Source organism: Populus euphratica, unplaced genomic scaffold, assembly GCF_000495115.2.
Source record: "Populus euphratica unplaced genomic scaffold, PopEup_1.0 scaffold48.1, whole genome shotgun sequence".
In the NCBI taxonomy this organism is placed as follows: Eukaryota; Viridiplantae; Streptophyta; class Magnoliopsida; order Malpighiales; family Salicaceae; genus Populus; species Populus euphratica.
In genome coordinates this window covers 1-17,214 of record NW_011499879.1, presented here as the reverse complement: position 1 = coordinate 17,214, position 17,214 = coordinate 1, and the positions used below count along the sequence as shown (strand labels likewise).

Below are 17,214 nucleotides of genomic sequence, written 5' to 3'. Positions count from 1 at the left end.
TGTTTTGTTTTCTTTCCTTTTTCTTTATGGATTTTTGTTGTGATTTTTTTTCAAATTCGTTTTTGTCGATTTCATCCTTTAATAGTAGGATAACTGAGAATTTAACTTCATAATTTGTTTCCTTTCATTTTATATTTCTATGAGGTTAGCATGGTTTGTAGATTTCTCAGGGTAACTCGGATTACCTTAGTTTACGAGTTTGATAAAGTTTTTTTTTTAAAAAAATTGAGCTTGACTTTTTTTATCACATGTTATCAAATTTTATAAAGTTAGTGGATTTACTCACAAATTTGGCCCTGACTGGTTCACTTGGTTCGCTAGTTTGACAAGTTTAATTTTTTAATTAGTTTTCTTTTTTAATTTCATCCATAGATACTTGGTTAATTGAGAATTCAATTTCATAAATGATCCTGCTTTGTCTTTTATAAGATTATAGTGATTTAAAAAAAATCTCGATATTGGGTTGATATTTTGTTTCGTAATTATCTATTTTTGTTATCATATAATTAAATAAAAAATAATTTTATAACTTAGTGGAGTCCACGACTCAGTTTACAAGTTTGACGTACCAAACTAGCTTACTCAATTCACAAGTTTGATGAGTTTACTTACCAATAAGATATTTTTTTCTGTTTTTCTATTTTTTTATTTATTCTTTTTTGATTTCATTCTTTAATATTATATTGGATGAGAAATAAACTGCATTGTTGATTTTTATTTACTTTTTTTAGGGATAATTATCTTTAATAAGTGTTTATTTTTAAGTTTGTATTCAATTTTGTGAGTATCTATTTTTTCCATATAATTAAATAAAAAAATTTATAAGAAAAAACTATTAAACCCATTAGAGTCCATGACTTAGTGCGCATGGGGATCGAACTTAATTCAATCCATCATTATCTCAGTATTTTTTTTAAAAAATTGTCATTTTGAAGTTTTTTTTATAAACTAAGTTATGTTTTTATCAATCATCAAGGTTTGCATTTAGACATATGAAATTGATCAATTCAAGTCAAACAAGCTTCCACACAGTTTAATTAAAAACTCAAGTAAGACAAAGAGCCGAGTTGGGAGACTTCAAAATTAATTCACTTTAATGTGTGAATTTGATTTTTTTGCTTAAAATAAAATTTATTTTTTATATTTTTAGATTGTTCTGATGTGTTGATATGTCAAAAATAATTTTTTAAAAATATTTTTTTTTTATTTTAATGTATTTTTAAGTGAAAAAGACTCTCTAAAAATATTTTTTTTATTTTAATATATTTTTAAGTGAAAAAGACTCTAAATCGCCACCACAATTACAATCCTAAAGAAATATTTAGTTATATTTAATAATATTATTAATTTTTTTTTATACTTTTAATATTTTTTTAACATTTTTAAAAAATTAATTTTACCCCAGTATAACATAGTTCAATATACTAATATATTAAAAAAAAAACATGAAGCAAATTTTTCTCACTAAAAAGATTTGAAACTGACAAATGAGGCTGATATTAAAAGGTATATAAGCAATAGAACCGAAGTGTAATTAGGGGACAACTATAGCGACTAATATGCACTTTCGTTGATAATAAATATCTGTACCAGCCCTGGTCATACCGGATCCTTCCACCTCATTTCCAGAGTCGGTTTCCGTTGGCATTTATACCCCTACAACACAAACCAAAAAAATTTCACGAAACCCCTTGCATCTCTCAAGTCTCATATTGGCTATTAGGGTTTGATTCGATTGCCTCTTGGAATTTCTCAAAATCTCCATTATTTCCCTCTTTGAAGGTACTCTCTCTGTCTTCCCCTTCTCTGGTATCTAGGGTGTTGTATTTTGATCAGTGTCTTGTTAATTTCTGCGCCTACCAATTCTGTGTTTTTTTCTCTATATAATCTAGTTCTAATTACGGTAGTTACAAACGGGGCGATATAAATTATGATCGTTGTCTACTCTGATCATCCAAAATTCCGATGTTTTTAATTATCAAGTGAATGGTGTTTCCTGTTTTTCAGGTTTTGTGGTTGTTTGAAAATGCAAGGAGGCAGGGGTAACAGAGATCCTTTCTTTGATAATGGTGAGCCTTTTGGGGGTTTTGGTGGCTTTGGGGGTCAGAGAAGTTTGCTCTCTGATTTTTTTGGGGGAAGGGATCCGTTCGATGATCCCTTTTTCACACGCCCATTTGGAGGCATGCTCGAGTCGAATTTCTTTGGTTCTGGTGGAAATCCTTTTGTTAATATGCATCCATCTCCTTTTCCCAATATGCTTCCATCTCCTTTCCCCAATATGCATCCATCTCCTTTCCCCAATATGCTTCCATCTCCTTTCCCCAATTTGCATCCATCTCCTTTTCCAAACCTGCATCCATCTGGATTTGTTGATCACCAAGCTCCAGAGCTGAAAAAATCAAGGGGGCCGATTATTGAAGAGCTAGATTCTGATAATGAGAAAGATGAAGGAGATAGAGAGAAGAAAGAGAATCCTAGGAAACATGGTAGGTCGAGCAAGGAGCCATACGTTGAGGACCCAGATGATGAAGCTGAAGGTGAGACGTCTTCTTGTATTCTGTTTTCTGGTACATGGCATCTTATCTATTTTGCTGTTGATAATTGTTAGACCGCGTAAACATGTATGTCATTTTTCCTTGTTACAGCGAGAAAGAGCAAGCATTTGCAGTATAGCAATGATTATAGTAGCTTCAATGGTATGGAGTCACAGCCCCAAGGACGCAGCTTCACTTTTCAGAGCTCGACTGTCACACATGGTGGTGCAAATGGAGCGTACTATACTTCTTCCAAGACGAGGAGGGCAGGGAGTGATGGAGTGAGTTATTTTTCTTTTGAGAGATGTTTGCAGTTGGTTACTTAGTTCTGTTATTTATGTGACCTTGTGAAACAGTTGATTTTCGAAGAAAGCAAAGCAGCTGATAGTGCTACTGGCCAAGCAACCCACAAGGTGTCTAGAGGACTTCACAACAAGGTATTTGTTTAGTGTTTTACGTAATGTCATTTTGCTATTCTTGCCTTCGCTTTCGCTTTCGCTTTTTGGGTTTCCTTTTTTGGTGTATAGAACGTGTTATAATGCTTTGGGTTAATTTTACAGGGCCATAGCCTTGCAAGGAAGCTTAATTCAGATGGTAGGGTGAATACAATGCAGATGTTGCACAATCTCAATGAAGGTACAGTCATATTTTCTATCATGCCCCGTTTCATATTTACATGCCCGAAAGGATTAAGTTGAAGATTGGGATCTGTGTGTTACTAGATGAGCTTACTGGTTTTGAAGAAGCTTGGAAGGGAAATGCTGGAAAGCATTTGCCTGGCTGGACTGGAAGTTTCACTGGGATGGATAACATTGGTAAGCTTGCTTTGGCTGCTTTGAAGTGCTCTCTTCTCTTATTGTTGCAGTGATGCTTGTACTTCAAAAATTGTTGTGTTCTTTGGATAGGATGTTTGTTGTGTCAAGGTGTCTCTTTTTTTATTTTTTATTTTAGCAAGATGCTTATTCGCTATAATAATGTTGAGTTGCTGATAGACTTGTGAAGATTTTTTTACTGTACTGTCTCGTGTGATTCATGTGACTGGTTGCTGTATAGAAGCAGTTGCATAAAAATTGAGTGGCAGCTGTGCATGATATAGCACAGAGACTAAGAACACTGCCCTGGAAAACATGGGGGTTGTTTCATTTTAGTTTAATTTTAAGAATCAATTAGTGCATATTATATGCAAATTGCACGTGAATAAGGGTGAGGGAGGGATGGTTACAGTTCTTTACCTTGCAGTGTAAATGGTTATGTAAGATATTTGTCAAATTTCAGCGAGTTCATAATTTCGTACCGAATGAATTACCCAAATCCATGTACTTAGGATTATGTGTTAGGTAGTTGATGTGGCTTAAGCTGTTGGGAATAGCTTTGTATATTTTGGTGCACATTTGTAATCTGCTATTTATCTTTGCTGACTGTTTGCCCCTTGCCACTTAAATGGATATGCATTTATTGGATGAATGTGTAAAAACTGATTCTTAATTTTGACCCAATTATTTAAGATATCTCGTTTTGCTGGGGTACTGATTCCTATTTTGATTTATAATTTTGGGTACAGGGGCTAGCAGAAGTGGGCAGAATGCACAAGCAAGCAGAGGAGGTTGGGCTCTTCCTTCTGCAGAACAATCACAGCACTCTGGGAGAATGGTACCAGACACCACAGTTGGGGCAGGATCTTCAGGCAAACAGCAGTCTGGAAGGAGGAAAGGTTCATCAGATGTCCAAGACATGATCGGTTATCCCAAGAAGCAGTGAGGAGACGCATCTAATAGGCAAATGGATTAAGAAGCAATCAAACATGCTTCCTTCCCAGTGCTGTGCCCACTTTTCCCTACTCCCTTGTAGTATTTGAATGGAGATAGGAAATAGATGTAACTGTTTAGCAATCAGTTCCACAATTTATGCGTCAGCTGCAGCCAGATAAGATGGTCAGTAACGTTCATCTTGGATGATTGCTGCCAGTGATTCTTCTTTCGGTACGACCACGCTTATTGTATTTAGATCTTCATTTTTCACTGGATGTCAACATATGGTATTGGACCTTTGTTTCGGATTGTATAATAATGCTAGTGATCTATGAACCCTTTAGAGTTCAACTTGGAATCCTCAGGGTTTCGTTCCTACTGTCTGCATTTTGTAACAAAAATATATACGAAATTATCATAATCTTTTAGTGGAAAAATTGAAGCCTTTGTGCTAGGGGTAATTTGGTCTTGTCTGCTAGGGGGTATATGATTTTTCCAAATTTTTTAAACACTAAAATAACTTATTTATCTATAAAATAAAATAAAATGGTTGATCTAAGGTTGCTTCTTTGTCTTGTCTTTTGGTATGTAAGCTTAACAATAAACTTTAAATTATAATTAAAAATATAATTTAAAGTTTATTGTTAAGCTTATATATTTTTTAAAATAATAAATATAAATAATAAGATATTTATGATTATTTTTTCAGCTTTAAATTATATTTAGTGTTAAAATTAATAATAGTATAATAATTCTACTTATAAAATTTGATTTTGCTTATTGAGTCAACTTGGGATTTTGCTAATTTGATGATTGGACTAGTTTGTGTTTAAAAAAATAAAAAAAAGATTAATCTAGTATAATCTAAGGTAAAACTCAAAAAAATAAATAAATAAGTTGATTTCTTTTGAATCAAAATAATTTTATTTTAATAATTATTTTTTTTAAATACAATTAACCAAGTTTGTTTCATATTAGATTTTAAAATTATAATATATTATTATTATTATTATTATTATTATTATTATATGTTTTGGATTTTAAAATTATAATAATAATATTATATATTTTAATTAGATAATTTTAAAATTAAAATTTTTTATATAAATATTTTAAAAATAAAGAGTAAAAAAATATTATTTTTAAAAACATATTTCTTATACCATTATTTTAAAAATATAAAAAATTATTCTAAAATTATTTCAAAAATATATTTATTGCTGTTTTTATTAATCAAATACTTCTTTATCTCAATTCTCAAAATGTTTTAATTTTTGGAGAGAGGCCTCTTGTCAATCTGGGCGGCATCATTGGCATTGGTAAAAAAACCATGAACCACTGGGCGGAAATTTAAACAGAGCAACAAATCTCACTTGTACTCAACTAGGTTTCACTCAGCTTTGAAAAAAAAAAAATTAATAAAAGCAAAAGTAAAAAAAAAAAAAAAAAAAGCCACAAAAATGGCGGTTATCAGAACCACAACCAATATGATTCTCAAACAAGTCTTCCTCAATCATCGACTAATACCACCATTGTCTGTGACTAGAACATTAAGTAATTTACACTGGGCGAGCCTTGAAGTACCAAATCGCCAAATCAGCTTCTGCCGGATTAAATGTGCGGCTTCCGATGATAAGAAGGTATCCGCTCGGTTGTCTCAGGTTCATCAATTACTGCAAGAAGCGGAGGAGCGAGCCAGCGCCGTTGGAAACGAGCCGACTCCAAAAATCACACGTGGTATTTAAAAGTACTTGGCTTTATTTCTTGCCCATTAGAAGAAATGTGGAAAGGAATTGAATCCTGATATTTGCAGTCTGGTTTTTGACTGCAATGAAAAAAATGAAGGAAAGAAAAGAAAATATATGATATCTAGGTCAATTAATCTAAATATCAAGTTAATTTTTTTTTCCCTAACCAAGTAGAACTTAAGATGACCTTAATCCAACAATCTAAATCTTAATTATTGTTGAAAATAACTGGATGAAATTTATCAGCTACAGTGGCTAGAAATTGTTATAAAAGTTATTATGGGATTTTTTTTCCTTTTCTTTTTGCTGTTTTTGACTTTACGGATTCTATAAATCCTTGTGTTACCCGGCGCTTTAGATGCAGCAATGTGAGAACTGGTTACTGTGGCATGCTAATAATCTATCCTGCTTTTGGCTTTGCCGAAGATTAAGCCATGCAAAATTGTCATGAGAGGTCGTTGCAGCAGAATTTTATTGCCCGACTAAAGTTTTAGTTTGAAAAGTGTCTCCGGAACTTATAAAGAGCATACGTACGGTTGGTTGATTAGCATGCATCCATAGTATTTGCTTGCTAGACAACCCTGTATCCAAGTGCTTACTAGCCAGACCCATACGTACGGTTGGTTGATTAGCATGCATACATAGTATCCCTGTATCCAAGTGCTTACTAGCCAGACTATTGATCATCCATTAATCTTGGATGAGAGTCTGGCATTCTTGGATCCCACATTGGCTTGATGCTGATTCTGTCGCTTTTCATAGGCTTGCTTTGTGTTTGAGCAGGTTCTGTTTTCTTCTCACAACTGAAAAATGGAAACATTGAGTAAGAGGGTCTGCTACTTTCCCCTTATTGGGCTGTTAAATATTCTTGTTGGCTTATTTTGTTTATGGTTGTCAGCTGTTTTTTGGGAATTTATTTTGAAAATCACACATGCCCGGTGTAACCTGTTCTATGATTAAGATACTGCTTACCCCATTCTTTATTATAAATTCTTGTTCATTGTGCTACAAGTAATTTTTGGTTCAATCTATGTCTCTGCAGGCCATGTTACTGTGAGTTTTGCAAGAAGCGGTGGGCCTGGCGGCCAGAATGTAAACAAAGGTCTATTCTCTTCCTTCTGATGTCCTATGATCCCCATTCCTAGGTGTCTTATGATCTCAAATCCTATGGTTTCGTAACTGTATTTACAGTTAACACCAAGGTGGACATGCGCTTCAATGTCAAAAATGCATACTGGCTAAGTGACAGGATCAGAGAAAGGATCATGCAAATGGTATGTCATCAACTCAACAAAGTCTAGTTCCACTTTTGTGGTCAGACAGTAGCAAGATAGTGTTCTTGATCTGAGGATCGGTAGTGGTACATAAGACCACACTAATACACTCCCCTCTCATGGCAGATGTGGGAGGAATTAAGATTAGATACATCCTTTCCTTTGGAAACTCATCCGTGTCTTCTATTATATCAACAAGAGAAGGGATTAAATCATCAATGATTGTCCTTGTTGTTTTGGTCCGTTGGTTTTTCTAGATTGAAATAACCAAAAAATAGACAAAAAAAGAAGAAGAAAGGATGGACAGAAGAAGAGATGAAAGGGAGAGAAGTGCTGTCTAACACTACTAGACCCACACCATGCACACACATATAGAGTATGTAAGCAATTATAAAAACACCCTATCAATATTCCCGCTCAAGATAGTGCATAAATGTCTATGATGCTTATGTTGCAGGAAATTGAGTGAAATATCCTAGTACTAAGATCCCTAGTAAAAATATCAGCTAATTGATTTTCAGAGTTTACAAAAGATATACAAATTATCCCATCATTTATTTTCTTCTTGATAAAGTGTATCAATTTCAATATGTTTTGTTCTATCATGTTGAACTGTAGAACTGGATTATAAGCAACATTAATGACAACGTGATAATTACAAAACAAAGGAACATGATTATCACTTGTTATTCTCACTCCCCCCATCAAATTTTTAAGCTATAACTGTTCACAAACTTCATGTGTCATAGCTCTATATTCAGCTTCTGCATTAGACCTTAGACCATACCACTACTATTCATTTCTTGCTTCTCAATGAAACTAGATTACCACCAATAAAAGTGTAATATCCAAATGTAGATCTTCTATCATTTAGAGATCCAACCCAGTCAGCATTTAAAGACTTTCAGTTCCTTTCCAGGAGCTGACTTCAAATATCTAAGAATGCAATAAACAACAATTAGATGGAATGAGTGATGATCATGCATTTGACTAACCACATTGACTAAATAGGCCACGTCGGGACCAATATAAGAGAGATAGATCCTCCACTCCCTTTGTCCACTAACTCACCCACACAACCTTTGTGGTGATGGTTGGTTTCCATAGTAGAATCAATAGGTTTGCATCCCAACATTTCGGTCTCTACAAGTAAATCAAGGATATATTATCTTTGAGAAATGAAGATGCTCGTATTTGATCGAGCAACCTTAATTCCTAATAAGCATTGTAATTTGCTCAAATTCTTGATCTCAAAACTCTAGGCAATATATATTTTCTTTGAGAAATGAAGATGCTCGTATTTGATCGAGCTACCTTAATTCCTAATAAGCATTGTAATTTGCCCAAATCCTTGATCTCAAACCTCTAGGCAAGATAATTCTTTAATAAGGTGATTTCTTTACAATCATTTCCTGTAACCACAATATCTTTAACATATACAATGAGAGTTGTTATCTTACCATTGTAATGTTTGATGAATAAGGTGTGATCGACATTACTTTGTTTGTACATAAAAATGACAACAACTTTGCTAAATTTATTAAACCATGTTCATGAATGTTGTTTTAGCTCATACAAAGCTTTCTTCAATTTACAAACTTTTCCCAATCCTTTTGCAAGTGAAACCAAGTATATCTCCATGCAAATTTATTCTTCTAAATCTCCATGTAAAAAGGCATTTTTTACGTCTAATTGTTGTAAATCCCATCCTAAATTTACAACACAAGATAAAAGAACCCATATATAGTTCATTTTTGCTACCAGAGCAAATATTTTCTGATAATCAATGTCAAAGATTTGAGTAAAGCATTTTACCGCTAGTCTTTGAACCTCTTAGTAGCTTCATCAGGTTTTTCTTTAACAACAAAGACCTACTTACATCCCACTATTTTCTTCTCAGCATGAAGAGTGGTAAGCTTCCATGTGTCATCCTTTGCCAACACATTCATTTCCTCCACCATAGCTGGTTTCCAATTTGGATCATCTAAAGTTTCTTTCCAATCACGTGGTACTGGTGTATAATATAAAAAAGATACAAAGGCTTTATACAAAAGAGATAAAGAATCATACAAAATAAAATTAAATATAGGATCCGTTGTACAATTTTGAACTACTTTCCTAAGAGATATAGGAAGATCATTAACATTAAAACTAGGAACAAGTGACTCAAGAATGGGGATAAGAGACATACTAGAAGGAGAAGATTGTAACATTGAATCAAAGGTTGGCTCTTGGCATGATAGAGTACGCAAAATAAAATATCACATTCATATTTGTAACTTTTTTGAATGGCAAAGTACCTAATAGATACACATTTTAAATTCTAGGATCTAATTTTTCAATTGTTTGTCGATGATCTCGAATAAAACATACACAACCACACACTTTAGGTGGAACTATAAAAGAGCAAACTCCTTGTAAAAGTTCTACGAATGATTTAAAATCCAGAACTCTCAAGGGTATTTGGTTGATAAGGTATGCTGCTGTAAGGACCAAATCATCCCCATAGGATTTTGAAACATTCATTGTGAATATAAGAGATCTTGGAACTTCTAGAAGATGTTGATTTTTCCATTAAGCTTCACCATTCTGATTTGGTGTAATCTAACAACTTGTTTGGTGAACAATCTTATGATCATCAAAATAACTTTGAAAGAACTTTGAAAGGTTTTATCTACATATTTTGTACTATTATGACTTCTTAAAACTTGTATTTTAGTATTGAATTCTGTGCATGCTATCTTATAAATTTTTTGGAAACATGAGTACTCTTCACTTTTTTTTATTATGGATCAAGTAAACCCAATTGGTGTGACTGTAACAATCAATGAAGGTGACATACTATCAAAAACCAAATGAGAAACAATTTAACTAGGATCCAAACATTAGAATGAATAGTTACAAAAGATGTAATGCTTCTCTTATTAATAAGTGAATAAGTAGCACTTGTGTGCTTTGCAAATTCACATGCATCATATAATAAGTTTTTCACTGTTTGGACAGAGTTGGAAAAAAATATTATTTAAGGCTACAAAAGAAGGATGCCCTAAATGATTATGCCACTAATATAGAGAAAGAAGCAGAAATGATGAAGAGAAGAAAAGAGGAAAGAGATATGAAAAGAATAGAAGTGTTGTGTGTCCAACACAACTAGACCCACACCCACACCACATGCACGCATGTACATTAGAGTATGTAAGCAATTATAAAAATACCCTAACAATAGTCATGCGGTCTTTTCTCAATCTGCTTCTCTCTTTGTGAACAGGAAAAGAATCGCATTAACAAGGATGGTGAGATTGTGATTTCTTCAACAAAGACGAGAACACAGATGTTAGTTTCTGCTCCTCTTTTCTATTCTGCTACCCCTTTTGCCTATTTTCTGCTGAACAATTGCTTTGATTCTTTCCTCAGGGGTAACGTTGATGATGCTTTAGAAAAACTACAGGTACCAAGGATTATGTGATAGTTCATTGCTTTCTATCATAAACACAATTCTTGAGATAGTAGACCAAACGGTGTCTGGCACATAAATGAAATGAGCTTGCCTTTTGTTTCTTCAATTCTGAACTCATTTGCAGATGATCTATGCTGTATCACTATGTCGCATGCTGTTAAAATTTCCTTGCTTGATGGTTCATTACATTGTCTACTATATTTCTTAGTTGTTTCTGTTTTGCTGAGCTAACAGGCAATCATTGATGCGGCTTCTTATGTTCCACCACCTCCTTCAGAAGAGCAAAAGAAGAAAATTGCCAAGCTGTAAGTGTTACCGACCATCTGTATTTCCCAACTGCATCTCCTTTTGCGCTGTGCCTACTTATTTATTTTAGAACCCCTATAGTTTCCAAGAAATATCTGGATTTCCCTATGCTTCCCCTAGTTATCTAATCTGAGTCAGCATGATTAGATTGTGAAGGTTTCAGATTGACTCTTGCTAAAATTTCCATGTTTAACAGGGCTTCTATCGGGGAGCAGAAGCGACTGAGAAGTAAGAAAGCCCTTTCAGACAAGAAGGCTTTTAGAAGAAGTCGGGACAGTTGGGACTAGATTGTTTATTAGTAAACCTATCAATCTTGGAGCAATTTGTGAATTGACGTCCCGCCAGAGTTAATTATTATCAATTTTTTGGGTGGTTACATGAATTGTTTTTTCTCCTTTTAAACATGTTCCATGCATGTAGGAATATATGTAAAGCATCGACTGTTCACTGTCATGATGAAAATAAAGTTGACAAGTAAAGATGGATCAAATTACACCCCAGAAGTCCTCCAGAAATAGAGACCGCGGGAAAGTATTTGATGCTGCGTATGACCAGTCATTGTAGGCTATTGATTGAATAAATAGTGAACTCTTTACAGCTTAAGATCTAACTTTTGTCGAAGTTGCACCACCGCAAGTGTGGATTGGTTTTACAGGGATTTCAACTTGTTCATATCACTTCTAGATATTTCACAACGTGCAATTAAGTTCTCATAGGACGCTTGCTGCCTGGGAAGAAAAATAAGCTAAGCAAATTATCCAGATATCACTAGAAGTGATATTTCCCCACCGCCTGGGAAGAAAAATAAGCTAAGCAAATTTATTTCCCCACTCTTTATACTTCGTTCTATCAGAAAGCTGGTGCACATGTGCCTGCCTGTTTGGCCTCCAAATTCTTGCGATTCAAAACGACAGTTGATTTGGCTATCTGGTAATAGGCTGGAAGTTCCCGTATATTTTTCATCAGAAAATCCCTGTACTGTTTAGCGGTGGGGTTATAAAGGAAGAGGGTGAAAAGAAACAACAAAACAATATTAAAAGAAAAATACGCCAGCTAATTCTCGTTCCCTCTCTCTCTTAAAGTTTTATCTGTACAAGTCATTGTCTGCTAAAGAAGAGGAAAGAGGAGAGAAAAGGTGAAATTTCTATTCATAAAACTGAAGAACATCAAAGTCATGTCCATGGGAGATCACTTTCGGATGACATACTCCTCCCCTGATTGTCTATCGACATGCTTGATCCATCGGCTTTCACCCTTGCCTGAATTACTAGAACTTCCCCCACTGGTGGCTACGTGTGCAATATCCAGACCCTTACCTACAGGAAGAAATACAGAACGCACAAGTCGTCGCGATCCATCATCAACAACACTTCTCCATCTAAAACTTGACTCGTTCCTTGAACTGGCATTCTTGCACACCAAAACTGCACCCCGGCTGCTCAGCTTTGCCACCCTCAATACTCTAGCAAAATCCCTTTGCCGTGAATCCACCACCATAAAATCTATGCCTACCAGCCCCTCCATAACCTCTTCTGCCTCCCCAATAATAATTTCTGGGGACATCCCAGCCTTTCCCACGGCTTCCTCATATTGTGATCTTGATAGTTCATCAGGCACAATACAAACGTGTCTTCCATCCGTGTGGCGGCTAGCTATGGCTAGACCAATACTCGTGGCAAGAATTCCACCTTGTGACCATGTTTCTAGTATAAGTTTGGCGTTCCATCCAGCAGCCATGGCTGAAATAAGCTCAGCGACACTGGATTCTTGATGAACCTCACACTGCAAACAAATTAATTAAAACTCACGAATATTTTAATCAAATCATGAACAAGCAGAATATATGGATAGCAATAAACTGTGTAAAATAATAAAGAAAAGTTTGTTTTCATACAGATTTGACAGTATCGATGTAGGCCTTTGAGGCTGTTTCAGGTGACCAGACTAGCTTCATTTCTTATTCTTCGTTCAAGTTGTGTTTTGCTTTGTAGTTGACAATACAAGAAGTTGATGTCTTGGGTTGGCTTTTTATTTGAGACAGGAAGGGTTCTAAGAAGTAAGTTTTTTTATTTGACCGAGTAAGTTTTTTATTTGACCGTTGACATTAAGATGATGTTTTGGCGATGATTTTTTAAAAATTATTCCCATGTATTTTAAAGTAATTTTTTTTTTAATCTCCTTTCATCGCAATAACAAATACACACTAAACAAGGCAAATCTAACCTGTTGTGGATTGGGATTGGGGTTAGAACTCGGTGGAGGTTGGATAATTTTTTTTTTTTGCAATAAATAAATAAATATACAAGTATTTTATTTTTAAAATTCTTATTATAAATAAAAAAACATATATATATATATAATTAAATATATCAAGAAGCTAAAAAAACATATATATATATATATATAGATTTAATTAAATATATCAAGAAGTATATATATCAATAAATACAAAAAATAAAATATTAATGTGTTTATTCAACTCGTCTTATTGTAGGTTGAATAACTTTTTTTTTAATATAAAAAAATTAATATATAGATATTATTAATGCGCTTTTAATCTGACATAGAGTGAACAATATAAATATAAATTAAAAAATAAATGACTATATATAATAAAATATAATAAAAATTATATACGTCTCAAGTTATTTTTTAATGCAGCCAAAAAAAAAATATAATTGCTATATCAAAAAAAATATTTTCTTAGTCATTATATAACAATTTTTCAGAAAAAAGTGTAAAGAAAAAGCCATAAAACATTTACAAAAGAATAAAAAAAATATATAAATAAACTAGTGGTAAATACTCAAAGTGTAAAAAATTAAAAAAAAAATATTTTTTTTTCAAAAAAGTTGTTAAGAAAGAAAAATGTAAAACTAAAAAATATTTCGAAATGTACTTTTGTTTGGTGATCTTGTTAGACGGTTAGTATATTTTAGTTGGCTATCAATATATATCATCAAGAAATGCTATTATCTTCTCCCTTTTCCTCGAGAATACAAGTACTTGTGTTTGGTGATCTTGTTAGATAAAAGATCATCTTGTCTCGTGTATATCTACAACGTTACGCGCAATGACAAAAGAGATTAGCTCAAAAGCTGGTAGCCATTGGATTTATCTAGCTAGGTTACATTTTCTTAATTTTAATTAGCACCTGAATTCATATCATTAGATACTTAAGTTTATTTCTCCACCTCCATGTCAATAAGATTTCTTTTTCAACCATGGGATTTCGTTGTCGCCATTCTTGCTGTGTGATCCTAGTTTTCTGCTTGAGATTGAAATTAATCATGCAAGAATGGGTTTTTTAATTGACCGTGCAACCTTGCTCGCCATTCTTGCTGTGTGATCCTAGTTTTTAATTGACCGTGCAACCTTGCGACATGCCGTGATTACGAACTTTACCATCATATGGCCATGCTATCCTGCCCACAGAAACTGAATTTATGTGGATCAGATGACTCTTCCAAGTCTCAAACAGTGCAGTCTACTGTCCGATGATGCAATGATCTAGAACTTTAGTACTGCGACTGCAGATTGATTTGAATGCTATTACCAGACGAAATATTGGTCACCTGTGTGCATTACTTGGCTGATGCGGAGCATCATTGTGGATATTGACTTACAACAAGAGATCAGCTGTTATCGTTATATTTTCTTTTCGCACGAGGTCAATTCCAGACCCATGAAAGCTCAACTATAACTCATGATCAATGGATCGATAAATCAAGCTTGGACGAATGACACGAATTCGGAAACGTTTCTTTCGACCTGAGAAGGAGATATATTACGGCTACTGGAGATGGATACTTACTTGTTCTCTGTCGGTTTTAAAAATAAGGTGAAAATGAGAGGAAACGAGACTAGTTTCTGGCGGGGGAGGGGAGGAGAGGGGGTTATCATTTATTGAGGACAAGAGATGGAGGCCGAAGACAGCAGGGAAGTCGAACAGGAGGTGTGTTCTTGGGTCACCGTACGTGTCCGTGTAAACTGTAAACTAATCCCAAAGAGTACGATTTCTAAAAGTCAAAACAAATTTCTTTTACAAGTATTAGCCGCCGATGATGCTGACCTCGACGTTTATTGAATCCTAACGCTGATTGGTCGGCTGGGTTGCCACGTCATATATGGACCCATTCTCGTTGAACTGATTTGGTCCTTTGGAGTTTGGACACTGATAACTCGTACATGATTTCATCTCAGCCGCTCTTTGTTTTAGTACAAAAGTGTGCCTCATGATTTCATCTCAGCCGCTCTTTGTTTTACTACAAAAGTGTGCCTCAACAATGATTTTAATAATGTAAATGACTCGTTCGATGTATAATAAGTCATGATTCTAGACTAATAATATTAAATAAAATAAATAATTTAATTTATTATAATATAATAATTAATTAATTTATATTTAAAAATCAATTACATCATTTGACAGCATATTATGATATTTTAAATATTTAAAAAATTATAAATAATTTAATTTAAATTTTTAATAAATAATTTCGTGAAGTAATTATTATTTATTCATGATGAATGTTTTGATTTATATATTATAATATAAAGTATATTTGGTTTATTCTCAACATTTTAATGATTAATTTTTTAAATAAAAAATAAAAAAATTTTAAATCACATTTTATCTTGCACAAGAACTTCACAATTAATACTATTTAAGAATTAGTTAAATATTTCTTTTTAATTTATCTAAAATGATAAATTCTCTTTTAATTCTCTTTTAATTACTTAAATATTTTTATATAACTCATATTATAACTAATGTTTACTCGTTCATTATCCTTATCAGAGCAACGCGTAGTTAATATAAAAATATAATATTTTTTATATAATATAACTTAGTAATTTTAAGTTTAAAAGTTATTTATATAACTATTATATATATCTTTTTATAAATATAAGTGATTTGTCTATATAAAATTCTTATGCGGATTAATTTAATATACATATCAACTGATAAATACATACATATTAATTTTAAATATTTTTTATACTTTAATTTATAAAAAAAATTATTTTTCTTTTTATAAAAAAATACATTAGTCTCAAAAACTCAAATTAACACCAATCTTAATATAGCATTAAAAAATTCTGTATGCGTGCAGCTCCTGGAACTAAAAAAAATAAAATGCATAGAGATATGCCCGAGACAATAGTGGACAAACTTAGATGAGTTGAGATTGGGCAAGGGAGAGGCCATTCGGCTCTAGTCAAACGGATAGAGTTTACTTTTTAAAAAATATTGGTTCTTATGCACCATCAGACTTGAATTTACTTGTATATATCTAATTATATATAATATGTTTCTAAAAATAACAATGATTTATAATACGAGCTTCTTTTAGATTTTTCCATTTAAACTAACTAATTAATTTTGACATATGAATTGCACATGTAAGACATTTAAATCAAACTATTCACAAGAAAATTATGTTAGGATAGATCATTTTAACGTTTTGGCAAACCCTTTGGTATATTTTGCTTTACAAGGGAAATATTGAATTTAGCTAACCTTTTCTTTCAGTTTCATTTATTAAACGTTTGTATGTTTTTGTCTTTATCAAGTAAATAATTAATTTCTTGACCTTTTGGAGTTAAATGGGTTTTATTTGTTAATTTCAATAAACAATTATTTCATACCCGATAAATATCTTAAAAAATGTGCTATTTATATGAATGTGTATATCCTCAAAGGGTAATTTTTCCAAAAGAAAAAAAAAATGGCCTAAGTGAAAATTCATTAGTTTTGATGGAATTTTAGTAGAATAACTATCGAAAAGTATTATTTAAAGAGCATTGGATGTGATTAAACATGTAAGAATGGAATAAGTTCTGAATTTCATTCTGCGCGCGCGGCATATATATAAATATAAAGGGTTCTAAATTCTACTCGTATCAAGAGTTGAGAGATTGAGGGATTCTTTGTTTTATTAATTTTTAGGTCGAAGCCCAAGAACAGACAATCTTTACTTTCCCTGCTTCTGGGCACAGTCTACTCTGATTCTTGTCACCATCAACCCTTATCATCTTTGGTTTTTCTCCTTCTATCGGAGAGAATTGTTGTTTTAGAAAAAGATCCTACTGATCAAGGCAAAAATAAAACCAATGCATGCCTAATGGAGCATCAACTGCTTG

General features: G+C 33.0%; 3 protein-coding genes across 4 annotated transcripts; 2 read left to right on the top strand and 1 right to left on the bottom strand.

The window, feature by feature from the left end:
• Positions 1 to 1,622: 1,622 nt before the first annotated feature.
• LOC105128931 (myeloid leukemia factor 1-like) lies at positions 1,623 to 4,732 on the top strand. Of its 2 annotated transcripts, XM_011030788.1 has the most exons (8): positions 1,623 to 1,782; positions 2,008 to 2,302; positions 2,351 to 2,537; positions 2,646 to 2,815; positions 2,891 to 2,971; positions 3,095 to 3,170; positions 3,257 to 3,349; positions 4,096 to 4,732. In XM_011030788.1, the coding sequence occupies exons 2-8, from the start codon at positions 2,027 to 2,029 to the stop codon at positions 4,290 to 4,292; spliced, it is 1,080 nt and encodes a 359-aa protein (XP_011029090.1). In that variant the 5' UTR covers positions 1,623 to 1,782; positions 2,008 to 2,026; the 3' UTR covers positions 4,293 to 4,732. The 2 variants fall into 2 exon arrangements, with proteins under 2 accessions (XP_011029090.1, XP_011029088.1); XM_011030786.1 differs by having other exon boundaries at positions 1,624 to 1,782; positions 2,008 to 2,537.
• An 886-nt stretch (positions 4,733 to 5,618) lies between these two features.
• On the top strand, positions 5,619 to 11,662 carry LOC105128930 (peptidyl-tRNA hydrolase ICT1, mitochondrial-like). The gene is made up of 7 exons (XM_011030785.1): positions 5,619 to 6,019; positions 7,073 to 7,132; positions 7,222 to 7,304; positions 10,573 to 10,637; positions 10,719 to 10,752; positions 10,996 to 11,066; positions 11,264 to 11,662. Exons 1-7 carry the CDS (start codon positions 5,743 to 5,745, stop codon positions 11,352 to 11,354), a joined length of 681 nt encoding a protein of 226 aa, XP_011029087.1. The 5' UTR covers positions 5,619 to 5,742; the 3' UTR covers positions 11,355 to 11,662.
• A 536-nt stretch (positions 11,663 to 12,198) lies between these two features.
• Positions 12,199 to 13,138, bottom strand: LOC105128929 (uncharacterized). The gene is made up of 2 exons (XM_011030784.1): positions 12,962 to 13,138; positions 12,199 to 12,849 (listed from the first exon to the last, which is right to left on the bottom strand). Exons 1-2 carry the CDS (start codon positions 13,019 to 13,021, stop codon positions 12,256 to 12,258), a joined length of 654 nt encoding a protein of 217 aa, XP_011029086.1. The 5' UTR covers positions 13,022 to 13,138; the 3' UTR covers positions 12,199 to 12,255.
• Positions 13,139 to 17,214: the final 4,076 nt, after the last annotated feature.

Coding starts and splice junctions, on each gene's coding strand:
- LOC105128931 (XM_011030786.1), top strand. CDS start 2,027: ATGCAAGGAGGCAGGGGTAACAGAGATCCTTTCTTTGATAATGGTGAG. Junction 2,538..2,645: donor CCCAGATGATGAAGCTGAAG/GTGAGACGTCTT, acceptor TCCTTGTTACAG/CGAGAAAGAGCAAGCATTTG. Junction 2,816..2,890: donor GGAGGGCAGGGAGTGATGGA/GTGAGTTATTTT, acceptor CTTGTGAAACAG/TTGATTTTCGAAGAAAGCAA.
- LOC105128929 (XM_011030784.1), bottom strand. CDS start 13,021: ATGAAGCTAGTCTGGTCACCTGAAACAGCCTCAAAGGCCTACATCGAT. Junction 12,850..12,961: donor ACATCGATACTGTCAAATCT/GTATGAAAACAA, acceptor ATTTGTTTGCAG/TGTGAGGTTCATCAAGAATC.
- LOC105128930 (XM_011030785.1), top strand. CDS start 5,743: ATGGCGGTTATCAGAACCACAACCAATATGATTCTCAAACAAGTCTTC. Junction 7,305..10,572: donor GAGAAAGGATCATGCAAATG/GTATGTCATCAA, acceptor CTTTGTGAACAG/GAAAAGAATCGCATTAACAA. Junction 10,753..10,995: donor ATGCTTTAGAAAAACTACAG/GTACCAAGGATT, acceptor CTGAGCTAACAG/GCAATCATTGATGCGGCTTC.